At 41.7% G+C, this 17,963-nt stretch overlaps 1 protein-coding gene across 3 annotated transcripts; it reads left to right on the forward strand.

Moving 5' to 3' along the window:
• The first annotated feature begins 12,089 nt into the window (after nucleotides 1–12,089).
• On the forward strand, nucleotides 12,090–17,691 carry RCA (rubisco activase). Of its 3 annotated transcripts, none has more exons than XM_087398327.1 (7): nucleotides 12,090–12,255; nucleotides 12,956–13,278; nucleotides 13,392–13,497; nucleotides 13,593–13,678; nucleotides 13,778–14,253; nucleotides 14,396–14,677; nucleotides 16,888–17,691. In XM_087398327.1, the coding sequence occupies exons 1-7, from the start codon at nucleotides 12,199–12,201 to the stop codon at nucleotides 17,460–17,462; spliced, it is 1,905 nt and encodes a 634-aa protein (XP_087254453.1). In that variant the 5' UTR covers nucleotides 12,090–12,198; the 3' UTR covers nucleotides 17,463–17,691. The 3 variants fall into 3 exon arrangements, with proteins under 3 accessions (XP_087254453.1, XP_087254455.1, XP_087254454.1); XM_087398329.1 differs by lacking the exon at nucleotides 16,888–17,691 and adding an exon at nucleotides 15,176–15,536 and having other exon boundaries at nucleotides 12,095–12,255; XM_087398328.1 differs by lacking the exon at nucleotides 16,888–17,691 and adding an exon at nucleotides 15,223–15,536 and having other exon boundaries at nucleotides 12,095–12,255.
• The last annotated feature ends 272 nt before the right edge of the window (nucleotides 17,692–17,963 follow it).

The following is a 17,963-nucleotide window of genomic DNA, read 5'->3' on the forward strand; positions in this document are numbered from 1 at the left end:
AGACATGTTGGGCATGGCCTCACTGAGTTGTGGGATTAGTGTGGCTTGTTTTGATAGAGGGCTCTTTGCTTTTTGAGTGGAAAAGAGTTTTTGCCATGCCACTTCTTTTCGTTGTCTTGTTATGATCAAGACTGGTTGTGATACCACACTTTGTGTAGCCACACTATGATTTTCCAAACTAATCATCCCCATGGGTACATCAGGCTTTACTTCCTTGGTTGGTTGAGGCTTTGTTCTTAGTGGGCAATCCATGCAAGCATGCCAAACTCCACATTCTCTGCACATAGCTTGAAATGTAATGAGGTTACCCTTGTGTGGACATTTTGCTATGTGATGGTTTCCCCCACAACTGAAACACTTGATGGGCATTCGATATGTGGTGGTCCTTACTTGATTAGCATACACCAGAATGAGTCCTTTGGCACCATCCATTTCGTGAATAGGGTATTTTATTTCATACTCATAGTGAGGTTCCAGCTCTTCAGGTTAGAGTTGTTGCATTGGAACTACTGGAATAAGATTGGGAGCTCGAGGATATTGTAGAGGATTGGGATTCCTCGATAGTTGATGACAAGTGTACGCTAAAGCGTGGAAAGCAAATCTCATGCACATGTGGGTGAGAAAGAGGGCTTGATCACAATGATAGAATGGAGGCTCTCGCCTCCATATTATAGGGTTTTAAAAGGGGCAAGGTTGAGAGAGATATCTAGGAATTCCAGGATTCAGAGGGGGTTGCAAGGTTTAGGAAGAGTTCAGGGTTGAGGAGTAGAGAGCTAGTCTCCTTTGTGAGTTAGAGGGGTAAGGGTTGAGGAGGAGGGACTAGGGAGCAGGAGGAGAGAGGAGGGAGGAGGAGGAGGAGGAGGTAGGAGGTAGGAGGAGGAGCGAGGAGGGGAGGAGGAGGAGGAGGGAGGAGGGAGGAGAGAGGAGGAGGAGGGAGGAGTGCAAGGGTAAGGGCATGCTAGAACACGGTAGTGTAAGACATCATGGATGCAATGGAGATCAATCATATGAACACAATAGTGAGCTTGAATACTAAACCCCAAAGAGTGGGAGCTTCATTCCATTGAGATATTTTTATACATGTTGGTCTCTACACAATCCATAGGTACATCTAGAATGGGACTTCTTTTGTAGGAGACCTTTTGGACAAGAGTCCCTCCACTTTTTGGGGGGCTCTTTTGGGTCTCTACACAAAGTGGGGGGACCTTTGAGTCTCTGCACAAAGTGGGGGGACCTTTTGGGTCTCTACACAAAGTGGGGGAACCTTTGAGTCTCTACACAAAGTGGGGGGACCTTTTGGGTCTCTACACAAAGTGGGGGACCTCAAAAAATGTAGAGCTTTAGTATTTCTCTCTCTAGATCCTGATTTTACAAGTATGATTGGATCTTTTCTATAGAGGAATTTGGTTATCCTCATCCTTTAAGATTCATCATACCATCTTTCAGGCTCAAGATACTACAAGCAGAGCTTTGCCGCTACTCTACACACACAATGATCTCATCAGTGTTGCTCTAGACTGCACTTCTAGCCCTTGGTGCTATATGCTTAACAACCATCAAAAACTAACACCAACTCCCTCCATAGTATAGGGTCAAGGCTCTAAGTTCTACTTGTGTAATTATGGCATATGCATACCAGGGATCATAAAGTTTCCAATGGTATACACTCTATCCCCTTTCCATACCAAGTGACCAATGGTCCAAACTATGTCTCCTTAAAATTTGTGGTATAGTCATACAATTAGTACAAGTGGATCCATTCATATTACTCCATCCATTAAGATCAATAAGGGCATAATTAGCTTCATCTCTCTTCAAAATACTTAAGGACAAAAATACAATACTAGTGGGAATAAAGGAATTATCATCGTGAAGGGTGTAGTGGTCTTGAAATCAAATCCAGTTTTAAGAAGAATCCATAAGCCTCATAAAACATGATCATTATCGCTTGTAGTCATACCAACCAATTCCAAAGGTCCACAAGGGGATGGGTGTTCACCCCTAAAAAATTACAAGGGTGCTTGAGGGGACAGATGTGTCCACCCCTTCTCTAAGAATCCCTTACAATTTTCAATCCTAACGGCCATATTAATACAGGAATAAGATCAAGTCTATATGAATCTAATACATAGGAGCAATTAACAGGTCCAATTGATAGGACTATACTCATTGGTGATCTTTAGTCAAGGGTAATAATACAAGTCAAGTGTTAAGGCCTCTCATACTCCCCATAAGGATGTCAATGGACATCCTAAATATATGCCAAAAATCAAAATTCTTTGCAAATACCTGATCATTGCCAAAACCAAAAGGTATCCTATTGGATATAAATGTATCCAATGTTCAATCATTCACATCATCATCCAACCATCACCCGAAGGACACAATGATCTCTAAGGTGATCGGTCCTTGCCATTAGTGGCCAGTCTCAAAGCTAAGTATTCAATGTAGTGTTATAAAGCATGTAAAATAGCTATCAAGCTATATGGTTACCAAATAATATGCATACCCATAAGCCACAAGGATCCTCGAGGGTGTGTGTGTGTGTGTGTGTGCGTGCATGTGCATGCGTGCGTGTGCACATGCACGCACATACGTTTGTGTGTGTGTGTGTGTGTGTGCATGGGCACGTGTGCATGCGCACACGCTACGAAATTAATTCTTGGTCACTGGTAATAAATTGCCCACTCTAATTACTATGCACCAAAGCTTGGTGGTGCATGCAAGCCCAATGGTTGTCATCATGGCTATAGTTTGAATCATCATTACCTAAATTAATGTAACCCAAATGACATTTTCAAGGTTCCCATGTTGAAGTGCGGGTGGAAGTTTCATTGCTTCCCACAACTCTTTTTCTATGAACCTCTATACCAAGTGTCTAATGATATTAGCAGTGTGGGGATCCTTTTGCAATATTGCGAGTAACTACAACCAGTCATTAATGAAAGCAATGATGATAGCTGAAGGTGTGTCCTTTCTTTTGTTCTTCTTTGAACTTTATCAATTTTTGATGAATCCATTGTTTGGAAAGCAAGCCAGTACCGTTTGGATGCCTTGGGTCAGAGGGGGGCAAATGTCATTCGTAAATCCAATCTTCAATAGAAAATCATTCGAGCATTCCTATACATATTTTAGCAAAGTGAGAGAATATTCATCAAGTTTGCAAAAGTTAAATAGTTTTGAGTTATGCAAAAACCAGTGTCTTTGCCTAACCCGATAAGTGTTTATTGAGCAATGTGGCACGTGGCATAAAACATGTGGTAGCCCAACCAAGGATTACCAATACGATCCATGATTAACCCGACCAAGGGTTAACAAGGTTTGAGTGTGTGTATGTGTGTGTGTGTGTGTTTAAAGAAAAGAAACCTATAAACAACATGGCACATGATGCTCAAATAAAGGTGGAAATTTTTTTTTTCATATTGTAACATGGATATATGAGTACAACTACTAACAAAATGTTGAATCCATCCGAGGCCCCTTACCTTCCACCATCCAGAAAAAACCAGTTATTAGAACAACAGAGTTTTAAATGGGTAGACAGGTAATGCCTACACACCCCAGCTTGTTATCGCTATACCTAGGAAAAATAGACCCATCCAGACTCGTATTTGCAAAGTGAAAATGCTAGGGGGACATTATGAATTGTTGAAGATAGAAGTGTTGGCCTAACATATAGGAGGCATGATGAATAGCAATAATCTAGAAGCAAAATTACCTAGCCTTCCATGTAGGAGGCATAGACAAGCATAGGAAAAGACTTTTTTAACAACAGACAATACTCTAGCATTTCATGAAAAAGGTGTAGCATAGGTTAGCTTTTTCAAGTCAAAAGCACACCTCCCATCCAAAACTACAATATCATATTGCATTGTGTCATAGCTTAGTGGGTATATATGATTTGTCCAAGCTGAGGATGCTTTCACATTCTATAAGATTATTATTTTCTTTAAAATAACCTAGCCTGCCATCAAGGAGGCATGATAGATTATTAAGCCTTCCATGTAGGAGGCACCTAGCTCATAAACTTGAGCAAAGACATAGCCTTTCATGGCGGAGGCAACATTAGCTTTAGCCAAAAAAAGAAAGACAATAGAAGGAAAAAAACCTTAAAACACAATCATCTAGCCTTCCATAGAGGAGGCATAAAACAATTAGATGTGTCAAATTAAGCAAAGACCTAGGCTTCCATGGAGGAGACAACATTAGCTTTAGCAAACAAAAGGAAGGACAATAACAAGGAAAAAAGTATTAAAACTAGCTCATCTAGCCTTCCATAGAGGAGGCATGAAATAATTGACTGTGTCATTGTGTTAGGCACTCATTAAAATATCAAATTACAAGTAGATGCCTACATAAGTGCTAGATGTGTCCTAAAAAGAGATGTCCATTTGCCAGTATAAAGGGTAGGAAAGTGCCAACAATAGAAAAATGCTGGGGGGCCATCATGAAATGTTGGAGACAAAAGTGTTGGCTAACCATATAGGAGGCATTATGAATGGCCATATTTTGGAAGGAAAATTTACCTAGCCTTCCATATAGGAGGCATAGCTCAGCATCAAGAAAGGACTTTTGTACCAACATACAATGTTTTAGCATTTCATGGAAAAAATGTAATATAGGTTAACTTTTCCAAGTCACAAGAAGTAAACAACCCAATCGGTCATACAATAGCACATTACAATGTGTCATAGCTTAGTGGTTACTTATGAATTGTTCAGGCCAAGGATGTACTTATGCTCCATGTAGGATGCATTAATAATATAATTAAAAATCCTGGCCTTCCATCGAGGAGGCATGATAGACTATTAAGCCTTCCATGTAGGAGGCATCTAGCACATAAAAGCATGCAAAGACCTAGCCTTTCATGGAGGAGGCAACCTTAGCTCAGCAAACAAGAAGACAACAAAAGGGAAAATTGTATCATCTGGCCTTCTATACAGGAGGCATGAAATAATTAATCGTGTCATTGTGTTAGAATCTCATTAAGAAATCATATCACAAGCAAATGCCTCCACAAGTAACCCATGCAACATGACGTATGTGAAGATGGGAATAATTAACATAATTAAGATTAATAATAATAATTAACATAAATAATGCCTATGCATTTGCTAAAGTAAACATACTAAAGTGTAAGTTAGCCAAAACTATAGACTCACTCTCAAAGCGACCAAACCATATGCTAGTTAGAAATTTAGAACACAGCCTATAATACCAAGTACTTCCAAACAAATGCTATAAGGAACATTAGAACACCTAGCCTATAAAACTAAATGCTATAAGTGACACAAAAGCTAACAGATAGGAGGCAAAGACTCACCATTAAACTAACCTAACCCAACGCTATTGAGAACCTTGGACCAACTAACCTATAGGACCATGTAAAAAACATAGCACTAAAACTATCGCTAAAACTACCATAAAAAGACCCGCTACCAAAAGGACTAAGACCACATTAAACATACCATTAAACAAAACACTACAAGTAGCACTAGATGTTAACCGGCTACCTGCGACTCTACACACACGAAACAAATATTTGTTTCTCGGCCATTAGCCATAGTAAGACTATGGCAGCGAGTAAGGTAGATCAAAGAGCAGCACATGGTGCTTAAGAAAGCATGTCATACAACTAGAGAATGCAGTAGCATGGAGTCTAGTGCCGATCATCTATGAACAAAGGTAATCAAAGCAAGGGAGAGCAGCACCATCTCAAACGACTACATTACCCAAGGATAGAAATGGAGCCAAGGCATAAAGGATTAGGAGGGCCAGAGAGCCCGAAAAAGAAACCACACATCCATGCAAGGGATACCCCATCAGTCGAGGAGTATTGGACTAAAGCTGGCAACCCTCAGGTGAGATGCTTTCAGCAAATCTATTCCGTAACACACCTACCGTGGCTAAGACATGACACCATGCAAGAGCACAGCATGGGCAAGCATGACCAGCAAAGTATCATTCGAGTGGCAATGTAGCAGAAGAAAACAACCACATGGTGGGAGACCAAAGGAATAGCAGATAGTGTCGCAGCCACAGGTAGAAGGAATGAAAGGTCCGTAAAGCATGCTAATCATGTAACAAGTATGCAGGTAGTAATACTAGAAGAGAGATCATGAGAGGGGCCAAACAAACCAACCTGAGGAGAGGCCATGAGTGAAAGGGAAAGGAAGCATATGGTGAGGAACGAGTAGAGGAGGGAGGAAATAGATATCTAGAAGGGGGACAAAGCTCTATAGAAATAGGGTACCATCTTCCAACTAATAAATGTCTATCACATGCACCATAAAGTAGGCCTACAATGCCAACTAATCCCATCTTTTTATCTAACCGTGAAATGCTTAGGTAAGGTAAAATATATTTGCATTTACTTGCCCAGATATTTATCCATAAGACCATAGATTGTCAAATATTATTGTAGGACAGTAGCCTCCAACCGATATTATTGTCATGAGTTTTAGCATTATTTTTTAATGATTCATTATTAAGAAAATCAAAACTCGACCCTAGGATGATACCTCAAAACTGTTAGGCAAGAACTCGCCTGTGTATGACTAGGGTAAGGCTTAGGGGAAGCTTTTCATGAGATTTAGATTTTAACCAATACTTATGACCAGGAATTTGGCATAATTATTCATGTGGCAAGGAAAAAAGGACGTTATAACAAGTATGGAGTAGCCCATGTATGTCCTACCAAAAATAATTATTAGTAATGGCCAAAATTACATATTGAGTTTGCAGAGCTATCCCAAGTCTTATCAAAGAGTATTTGTGTGTGCATATGCATATGTGTGTGTGTATGTGATGGGGTATAGTTACAGAGTGTGTGTGTGTGTGTGTGTGTGAGAGAGAGAGAGTGTGTGTGTATGTGTTAGTGTGTGTGTGTGTGTCTCGAGAAAGATTTGGACGAGTGAATGTGTGTGCGTGAGAGAGAGAGAGAGAGAGAGAGAGAGAGAGAAAACACCGGGGTTTGTGTGTGTGTGTGTGTGTGTGCACGCGTGCGCATGCACGTGTGTGTATGTGAGTCAAAAATACAAGTGTATGTATGAATGCTGTGAGGATTTCAACGAAATTGGGCTACATAAATAAAGCACATGTGCTAGCGTTGTGTGAGCTATCACATAGGCGACTAAGAGAGCTACCAAGAAGGAAAATATCATGACTAAGATAGACCAAAGGTTGGTGATGTAGAAAAGGATCAAACTGAATGTGATGCAATAGTTGGATTCACTCGTGCCTATTAGTGAAAGTCTCTACATTTGATCACCACTTGACAATTATCCATAAGGTAGCTAGCAAAAGAAATGTAAAAGAAGCTATAGAGGAAACAAGCACGTGCTGACAACAGATGCTTGGCCAAGAGGGAGAGGAGAGAACCTGAGAAGTCAAGACTAGAACCTGAGGGAGAGGAATAGCCCAGAGGAGACCGCATAGGGAGTTGGCGATGTAGTTTATGCGTAAGAGTGGATACAAAGTGAAGCATGACATGGACTAAAAGAAAGTCATAGCAAAAAAGGGTGGCTAGACAATGAGGCAACGACTGGGAAGGAGGTATGTAGCTTGAGACACTTGAGTGAAAGCAACTGCCACCAAGCAAGAAGAAGTTATAGAAGGCAAGAAGATACAAAGTCACAGAATGGTTTGGGAAGGAGGAGATGATGGACATGTAGATAGAGATCATGTGCCAGCAAATGAACAGTCCAAGAATCAAGGCCGATGGTAGTAGTACATGCATGGGTAGTGCAAGCTTATGTAAGAGGGGGAAGTGGGTCGAGGAGAGTAAAGGGTAAAAATGTATATAAAGGGAAAAGCATGAGTGATGTGTGTGTGTGGAGTATACAAGGGTTAGGAGTAATATGTGTGAATGTTTGTGTGCATATGGAGGGTTTGGGTAGTGTAACTATCCCACATAAAGGTGGCAAAAAGAAAGCGAGGTGTGTATGTACGTGTGTGTCACTGTTTGTGTATGTGAGTTAAAAAAAGGTTTTAATATATAATGTTCATAAACACAATGTATAATTCTAGTAAATATTTAATAATTTAAGAAATAGTGTATGGGAGGGGAGAAAAGATATGAGAATTTCATAAGTAAAAACTTAAGATAAAAAGAAGTGGAATGGGGGAGAGAAAGTAATAATCATAAGATAAAAATTTTTACAAGCAAGGGGGGAAGGGGGGGCGGGGTGGGAAGAATGTTTTTTGTTGTAAGTATGTGGTAGGTTAGAGGGTTAAAGAAAAGTGTGTGATATGTTAGAGCGTTAAGGTTACGTAATGCCAATAACTAATTAAGGCAAAGTGTATGATAGGTGTATGATAGGTTAGAGGGTTAAGATTAGGTGGTTAGGTTGGGTAGGGGAAGAAGAAAGGTTTGGTTAGAGGGGGGATGCATTTAAAAGGGGAGTTTTACCTAATGAGTGTTAGAATGTCAAGGAAGAGAGAGAGAGAGAGAGAGAGTATCAAACTTGTGAGTGTGTGCACAAGGATCCTACCTCTTGGTGAGTGAGTGAGTAAAAACGTCAATAGGTGTGCGGCTGCTATGGTCATGGTGTGCCAATACAAGTGTAAAGATATGAGAGAAATTAATAATTTTCATCAAGAGAAAAGAGGTAGTTTTAGAAAACATTGATGAAAGAATCATTATGTGAAGCAAAATTTTTAATTAAAAAGCATCGCATAACGATTCTTTTATTAATAGATGTTCATTTACAATGTTCTACAAGTGATTATGTTAATACTTTATTACATGATAAGTATGATTGGTGTACTAACGTATTTTTCTATATCCTCATCAAAAGAGGAAAGTTGTCACAACATCAATATGTAGTCATCGTGAGCGCTCGCATTTAGACACTTCATATTAGCCCCCTTACACATGAATCTCAAGTTCACTAAACAAGTTCTCTACCAATATAAGGGAACCAAATGAAAACAAATACAATGGCATGTAGAGAGAGCATTTAACAATCTTTGCGTAGGCAGGAAAAGAGGGATTCAATGAGGAAGTATTGGGACAACAAGAAAAGGCAACAATGAACAACTAAATGATTGTGTTAAGAGCAACACGACGACATAACTTCTATGATACCACAATAAGAAATATTTGTCCAAAATTTGCTACATGCTATGAAGAACACATAGTAAGGATGGATTCTCAAACAAAAAACATTTTTCTACAACTCCTCTGATAGCTAGCCACGTCTAACATACACGATGTGCCAATGCATGCCAAAGAACACATGCTATCCAATATTCAACATACTCTTACACAAGTAAAGTCATCCAAATCAGCCAAATGAGTGCTTCTTAAAAGATCCGAACTCATGATTCTTTTTATTTTTTCATAGTGGGTAGATTGAAGCATCAATGTCACCAAAATTACTAGAGCTTTAGGAGTTAATAAACAATGTGTGTACTATGCAATGTCATGCTTGTCAAATGAAGATGATGGTTGTTTTCCATTACACACTTTGTTGAAATATATGCTGTGATATTGTAAGATTATAAAAGTATATGTGTGAACACACCCTTAAGAAGATAAGGGCATGAGATACTAATATGGTGTGTAAAAGAAGTATTTGGGGAAAGACGGAAAATATTTAAAGGAGTTCGGTCTCTCATATTTGCCTTGCACATCTCTCTCTCTCTCTCTCTCTCTCTCTCTCTCTCTCTCTCTCTCTCTCTCTCTCTCTATCTTCTCATCACAATGTGGTATCAAAGCTAGGTGACAAGCGTCTTTGCCATATCTTGAGATCTCCTCCACTACAACCACAAGGAGATTTTTAGCTACAAGCTTGCTACAAAGCTCTACCTCTTTAGAACTTGAACTTCAACAGCTCCAACATACATGCTTATTTGAGTACATTGTGGCACAAGAGGTATGGTCGCCTCAATTTCAAAATCCTTGTATCTCTCAAGAAGACAAATATAGTACAGGGGCTTCCACAGTTGTACTTTCAAAAAGACGTATGCAAGGCTTGTTGCATGGGTAGGCAACATAGACAACTTTTCCAACATCTTCGACTTGAAGCACCAACGTCCTTTAGAGCATGCATTCTAATCTATGCGGGACTACTTCTAGACAGTCTCTTGGCAAGGCTTTGTAATTCGTAACCTTCATAGATGATTACTTGTGGAAGACTTGGATCTACTTCCTAAACAGAAGTCACATTCGACACTTTTAAAGACTCCAAAGCCTTGGTAGTGGGGAAAATTTATTTTGCAAAATCGTGGAAACTGATAGCTGCATAGCCATTGAGTCAATGCATATTTAATGATCATTATGTTCAACAAGGCTAAGAGGGTTTTCCAATGACCTAAGACTCTTTCAAATATTAGTGCATAAAATATTAGACTTTGCTACATTGATACATGATAGGTCAAATAAGCGGGATTTTACAATCTCAATTCCTTGGATTGTCAAACTCCATTCGTTTCCCACTCCACTAAGTTAATTTGTGTGAACAATTGATGTCCTAACCATGACTTAATTGTACACCCTTTGCTTGTATAACCTGTCACGTACAAACATGGCAAAGGCATTAAAGACTGTAGAGAAGAATTCTTTTGTTGTTGAGGAAACCACTTACTTGTTTTATCGAAAAAGACACAAAAGCAATTCAACCATCCCATAACATTACATTATGATCTCATTGGCATGAATTAAGCTCTAAATGTTTATGTGGATACTTAGGTCTTAGACATCTTCATTTTATGGGATTAGATTGAGTGCTTTGAGTGGTATACTATACATAAGTGGTTCAACACCATCATTTTTTGTTTCTATTTGAGCATTGGTAGTATCTTAACATTCTTGAATTTGTAAACAAGTGATGGTTTCACCATAGGCCTTGCCAAAGAGGGTACTAAAGGTATTAAGGCAACTTGTTAATGTCTGAAAGTCCACATTGATTATTGAGGCCTAAGTAAAGGAAATAGGGGATGGCTCACCATAGTCCTTGCCCAAAGAATGGACACTTATAATAGGAACATGTGTAACTTTAAAAGCCTATATTGAGTATAGACGGTTAAGTAAAGGAAGTAAGCCTTACCTTTTAGAGACAAGGCCAAATGGCACATATAAAAGTATGTAAGTATATGATGTGGGTTCAAGTATATGGATTTTTATGTCAATAGTCACAAAAAAATACACACACAAACTCATAAAATTTACCATTGTTTAAAAGGGAAAACAATCTAAGGCCGCTTATACACACCTAGTTGTGGATGCCTAAGAATTTGATGAACGACCAATCAAACGAATAGAACACCAATGGAGGGCGGTGCTTGCATACACACCTAATCGCAAATGGAGGTCTTTTAGAAGGAGCATTAAATGCTCCGTCTCCATGGAATGGAGCTTCTCTGCCCAGCTCCCCGTCCGCACATAGTCAACTCATAAAATGGAGTAGTTTCTAGTAGCACCTTGCAATGGTTGATTGCTTAAGGGTCCCACTCTGAGATTCAGGTCACGGATGGACATGGCGGTGTGTGTGAACATCAATGGACACTGTCTTCGTTTCTCTTCTTGCCTATGCCGCCCACAAACTAGGTGTAGCTTGGGCAGGACAGTGTTGCGTAACCAGCCTGAGGTTGGGGTTTACAGCACCCGCGAAATGCATGTTACAGGTAGGGTTTTCTTCAAGCACCTAAATTGTAAAAGCAAAGGTGGGCCAAAAGATTGTCGAAGCAGAGAAAGCAACGCATTAACCCTGCAAATGGAAACCATGAGAAAGCAACGCATGAAACCCCTTGAGTCACGCAAACGGAAACCATGTGGGGATGGGTGGGAAGTGGATGGGGAAGCAAGTATGTCTCGGGAGATAGAAGGTGAAGTATGTATGGGGAGATAGAAGGTTCTAGGGAGAAAGGGGGTGATCCATCATCCATGGATAGGAAGGAAGGGAAGGGAGGGTTTGGAAGGAGATGGGAGTTTGTGGCGAGGAGGAAGGGGGAGAGGGGAGGAGGACACGTGGCGGGGACAAGAAATCTGTGGTAAGGGGAGCCTTATCGAGGGAGGGGGGAAGGAAGGCTCAAGAGATAAAGTGGGTGAGGCCCATTTTGCAGCTTCAACAAATACCAACCATATTTAATAATACAGCCCATACTATTAGAATAACAGGCCATCTCCCACCTTCTTCCTCTCCATAGCTCTCTCCCTTTGCCTCCCCTGCTCTCGCCCTCCTCCCTCCGCCCCCCATGGCTTCCTCCGTCGCTGCCCCTGCTGCTTCTGCTAACTCCCTCCACTCTTCCCAGGTTCCCCCCCCCCCCCCCCCTCTCTCTCTGTCTCTCTCGGTTTTTCTCTTTCTCTCGATGTCATTGCTTGTCGTGTCGAGCAGGGGCTCCCACTATTATAGAATTGAAATGCGCTCCCGTTTGATCTTTCCATCATCCCGCTCTCGCTTTGTAGCGTTACGTGAATAGAGCTGGGGCACCCTATCTGCGACAATTGAAATGCGCGCAATAGAGAGAGTTTCATCATCCTGCTCTGGCCTTTGTAGCGTTACATGAGTAGAGGAGAGGCACCCAGTATAAGCAGAGGAGAGGCACCCACAGTAAGCTGAGGATGCGAGAATTAGAATGCGCGAGCGAGCGAGCGAGAGAGAGGGAGAGACCTTCCCCACCTCCCTCCTGCTTCCTCCCTCCCTTGTTCTTTTGGCTCATTTTTGTTTGGGGAGTAGAAGCATGAATAAGAGGAAGCTGGACGGTCACTCAGTAAGAGTGAAAGTCCGGAACGGTGCGGAGGAAAGGCTCAGTTGATGTATTTCTTGTTTATGTCTTCTGGGTTTTTGTTCTTGCCTTTTAAGAGACATATTTTCTTCCTAGTTGCTCATAAATTATAGCTCATTTAGCTACGCTGCTTGTTGTTGTTCTTTATACGATTTCGCTGCTTTTGTCTCAAAGAAATTTCTTGGATTCGCACATCTGCTAATTGCCACCTGATTTCTATGTACAGACCTTCTCTCTCTCTACTGGACCTGCTGTTGCTTCCAAAATCGTACCGTCTTCTGCCTTCCTCGGCAAGACTCTCAAGAGATCGTCTAACTTGGTATCGTCTGCTCCTGCAAAGCCGTTCGTTGTGAATGCTTCAACAGACGATGAAGCCAAGCAAACCAAGAAAGATAGGTGGGCCGGCCTTGCGTATGACGTTTCCGATGATCAGCAAGATATCACAAGAGGGAAAGGAATGGTGGATACCCTCTTCCAAGGGGCTGTAGGAGTGGGTACTCAACACGCTGTACTAAGCAGTTATGACTACATCAGTCAAGGCCAAAGATTGTAAGTAGTAATTTTTGCAAGTTCTGTGAAGAAAGTGCAGTCAATGCTTCTTGTTCTGATTGCTACGGGTCCTGATGTTTTGCGCTCTCTCATTTGTTAATTTTTTTACTCAGTTTCCAGCTGGACAACATGAAGGATGGTTACTACATTGCACCTGCCTTCATGGACAAGCTGGTCGTGCATGTTGCGAAGAACTTCATGGCCTTGCCTAATATCAAGGTTACCAATGGAATTCGGATTTTGTCTGGTTCTGTCGTGATGTTTTGACGTAGATACTTCTCTGATTTCAACGTTAAGAATGTTTGTAATTACAGGTTCCTTTGATTCTCGGAATTTGGGGAGGCAAGGGACAAGGGAAGTCCTTCCAATGCGAGCTGGTGTTCTCCAAGCTGGGAATCAAGTAAGTCGTTGATGCAAATAAACATGTTTCGAATTGTGAATTTGAATTCGTTGCCCAGCAGTTTTCTTTGTTTGTTGAACATTTGATGTCGTGCGGCAGCCCCATCATGATGAGTGCTGGAGAGCTTGAGAGTGGCAACGCTGGTGAGCCCGCCAAGCTTATCAGGCAGCGATACCGTGAAGCGGCAGACATCATCAGGAAGAAAGGTCAGATGTGCGTGCTCTTCATTAACGATCTTGATGCCGGAGCTGGACGAATGGGAGGCACAACCCAGTACACAGTCAACAATCAGATGGTGAACGCAACTCTCATGAACATTGCCGACAATCCAACTAATGTGCAGCTGCCAGGTGTCTACAACAAGGAAGAGATTCCGCGAGTTCCGATCATCGTGACGGGAAATGATTTCTCCACTCTCTATGCACCACTGATCCGTGACGGGCGTATGGAGAAGTTTTACTGGGCTCCCACGAGAGAGGACAGGATCGGTGTGTGCGAGGGGATTTTCCGGACCGACAACGTGCCCAAAGATGGCATTGTGAAGCTTGTGGATACTTTTCCGGGTCAATCCATTGGTAAGTTCTGGCTGCTGTGATCTCCTTCGCGATGTCTGAGTGCTTGCTAGCAATCCTCGGGGCTTCTCTTTCCAATCTGTTCATGACCTTGATATCTCCTAAGTCATGTTCTGATTGATCTTGTGATGGTTTGTCTCCGCAGATTTCTTCGGTGCTCTGAGGGCGCGAGTCTATGACGATGAAGTCAGGAAATGGGTCATCGAAACTGGAGTGGAGAACATGGGCAAGAAGCTCGTCAATTCTAAGGAAGGACCCCCGACTTTCAAGAAGCCCGCCATGACTGTGGAGAAGCTTCTTGAATACGGCACCATGCTAGTCCAGGAGCAGGAGAACGTCAAGAGAGTCCAATTGGCCGAGAAATACCTCAGCCAAGCTGCCCTGGGAGATGCCAACGATGATGCCATCAAGCAGGGCACATTCTACGGTACCACCATCATTAATCTCGCTATCTTTTTGTGCCTGTTCCGGTTTCTTTCATTCACATGTTTGCCTTCGTTCAATAATTGGTTTGATTTTTCTCTCTGCAATTTGTATGTTGTTTCTGGAATGACGAATTAGTGCTCCTCCCCATTCAAGTTTTCGTTGATAAGAATTCACCGGCCAACCACCTTACTCCGGGATGATCTTCCTTTTAGGCCTCTCTAGTTTGATCTGAGTTCTTGTTCGATGTGTCGTAGCGAGATTCGACCTTGTAAATTTGTTCCTGCTAGATTCGACCTTGTAAATTTGTTCCTGCTTAGTCATATGTCCACACGTTTGTTTGATGTGCACCCTCGGTGTTTGGTTTAAGTCTGGAAACCAACGGGATCTTTGTGTTGGGATTTCTACATTGTCTCCCTGCTCAGCACCTTGTACTTCACAGGATGGTGTTGCGACAGGAAGCTCTGATCGTATGGCTAATTTGTCGCCTTGATAATCTCAGGTAATGAGGCAGTGCCAGTCTAATTTTCCAATGCATGGTACCTTCAGGTCAAGCTGCCCAGCATGTAAATTTGCCAGTCCCCGAGGGTTGCACTGATCCAGCGGCACAGAATTTCGATCCGACCGCAAGGAGTGACAATGGTAGCTGCGTATACGATTTCGCGGAGAAGAAATGAGATGTGGTTGTCCAAGTGTACAAGGAAACGTTCAGGATATTACTCAGAAGATACTTAATTGTATGGCTTTTAGTTAAATATTCGAAAGAGTTCGAAGAATTCGCAGATTGCTGTCAGTAGTGGATGTAAATGCAATTGTTAGCAGATGTAAGAGCAACTCTTTGAAATATCTATCTTCTTGTGAAATTTCTCTTGTCTATGGGACTGATGAAATACTTTTGCGTCTCGTTGATATAACAAGCAATGGGTTTCCTAGACAACCGAAGGTTGTTCCTCTGCAGTCCTCAAAGTCTTTGCCACGTTTATACACGACAGCTCAGACAAGCAGAGGGTAGTGCGTGTGTGCAGTTAAATTAAGATGAGGACGGCAAATAGTAAAGACTTAATTTGACGCTTTGTTCATAGATCAAGCGGTGGAAGAAGTGAATGGAGTTTGAACATCCAAGGAATTTGGATTTCAATTTTCTGTTTGTCTGAGCTGTCGTGTATCAACGTGGCAAAGTCAAATCTATTGTGCCCTGTCATTGGAACTGCATTGGAACAACTCTTCGGTTGATTTGGAAATCCTCTCGACCTCTTTGAGCTTAGATGTTCTGATCATTAAATATGTGTTTGAGTAGATGTCTGTTTGTTTTGCAATATGAATTTTCGTCACCATGTTAAACTGTTCGAAGTACTCACGTGCAACGTGGGTTTTCAGTAATGTTAATATGAGATAGATAGAATCATGACATTCGCGAGCACTTTCATCTTGAGCATCGTTCTGTTGGCGAGGGAATCTTCGATGGCGTCTGCCCAATTAGATGTCTGAAACCCTCTTCTATATATATAATTCACAATCCTCGAGGGTTAGGTCTCGAGATGAGATCTGTAAGTGTGTTATATTACTTGGCATGGAGTAGTTCTTTGAAAAGAGGCAGGCGACTCAAATCATCTGTCGCTAAGTTCACTGCCATATAATCATAGGAATGTGGCTGAATGCAGCCACCGGGTTAGTAGATGGTAAATACGGTCTCTGGAAGGAGCTTCTTATTGTTTCGGTCTGAGTTCAAGTGAACGTACACGTGACGTCAAATCATTGCTTCTTTTTTATATGGCATGGAGCAGTTACTGGGAGAGATTATCAATCTTTTTTCTCCCATGAAATAATCATTGGAGTGTTGTTAAATCCAACCACTGGTTTTGTAACGGTGACTATCTTCACCCCAAAACCAGATTGTCTAAAGGTGATGACGTATTTTAGAACTTTGAATAAGAAGCTTGATAGATTGAACGGGTTTATCAGCTTCGTTAAGTGCCTCAGCATCTTTATTCTGACATTGGCAGTGGATAAATTTGGGAGGAATATATGGTTCCAAGGGCTGCTTGTACCGAGCCAGCTTTTCCATCTCTTTTCGGTCTTCATCATCCGATATTTAATATTTGTAGCTCGTTCTCGAGGGTCGTTGATTTTGCATCGTTTATGTGCTTAGAATAATTATCTCCAGCAGCAAGTTTTTCCTTGCTGATCCGCATCGCTTGCCACATCCCCAAGCAGGACCAGGAACGGGTGCAGCAAAGCCGACTGGAGTAGTGGGCGAAACCCCTGCTGTGCAGACGCCAGGAGATGTTGCGAGCCTCGAAACAGCTGAAAGTGTACCTGTGGCAGAGAAGGAGACAAAGGCCGAGGACAGAAGTCCCTTGGTAGAGGAGCCAGAGAAGGAGGAAGAGGTGGCAGAGAAGGAGACGAAGGCCGAGGAGAAAAGCCTCTTGGAAGAGGAGCAAGAGAAGAAGGAAGAGGTGGAAGCTAAGGTGGGGAGTGTGGATGAGGAGGGAAAGGAAGGTAGTGTTGCAGAGGAGGAGCAAGGGGAGAAGGTGATTGATGAGGGGAATGTGGAAGAGAAACAGGAAAGTAGTAGTGAGGAGATAATTGTTTCTAAGCAGTCTGAAGGAGATGTTATGGTGGAGAAGCAGCCAACTGTTTCTGAGGTTCAGGAAGCTGTTCCTGTGGTGCAGGAGAAAGGGAAGGGTGAAGAGAAGTCAAAAGAAATTACTCGTGAAGTTCTTACTGGTGTGCTGCGTGGCATTGCTTCTCGTATAGTTGCCATCTCCAAATCCATCTTGAAAAGCTAGATTTGGATGATACCAATCCTTTCTCCCTTCTCACACCTGTCGTTTGTATGCATGTACTCTGTGCTTGTCTGTAATAACCATCCTTTCGGATGCTGCTATGTAGTTATGTAATGCTCCCAGGACTCCCATCTCAAGGTTGTTACTCAGGAGGTTTTTCAATTTGTTTGTTTCTCCTCGGAACGCATGGAACTTTCATTTGAGATGAATGAAGAGTCTCTTTTCTGGATAATATCCATTTGTCTCCTTGCAGGGCTGTACTATAATTCTTTTCTCTGTATGTATTCTGGTTACACGTTTTTATGCCTGAAGTTTATATGTGATAAATGTAGACGATCAAGTGAAGGTTATAATCTTTTCTGTTCTAATCGTAAGTGTTTCACTTGTGCCACGCAGTCAAAGGTTACAGTAAAATTGCGCATACAGACACAAAGGTAATATATGTTTTTTTGTTGGGTTTAAGAAAAATTGATGAAGCACTATGACCTCTTCCTCTCTTTCCAA

Source organism: Dipteris shenzhenensis, chromosome 27 (genome assembly GCF_047967505.1).
Source record: "Dipteris shenzhenensis isolate YYH24624 ecotype China chromosome 27, Dip_SZ_1.0, whole genome shotgun sequence".
NCBI lineage: Eukaryota > Viridiplantae > Streptophyta > Polypodiopsida > Gleicheniales > Dipteridaceae > Dipteris > Dipteris shenzhenensis.

Excerpts from the sequence above, each read along its gene's own strand:
- RCA (XM_087398327.1), top strand. The coding sequence starts at position 12,199 with ATGGCTTCCTCCGTCGCTGCCCCTGCTGCTTCTGCTAACTCCCTCCAC. Across the intron at positions 12,256-12,955 it reads ACTCCCTCCACTCTTCCCAG|ACCTTCTCTCTCTCTACTGG; the intron begins GTTCCCCCCCCC and ends TTCTATGTACAG. Across the intron at positions 13,498-13,592 it reads TGGCCTTGCCTAATATCAAG|GTTCCTTTGATTCTCGGAAT; the intron begins GTTACCAATGGA and ends TTGTAATTACAG.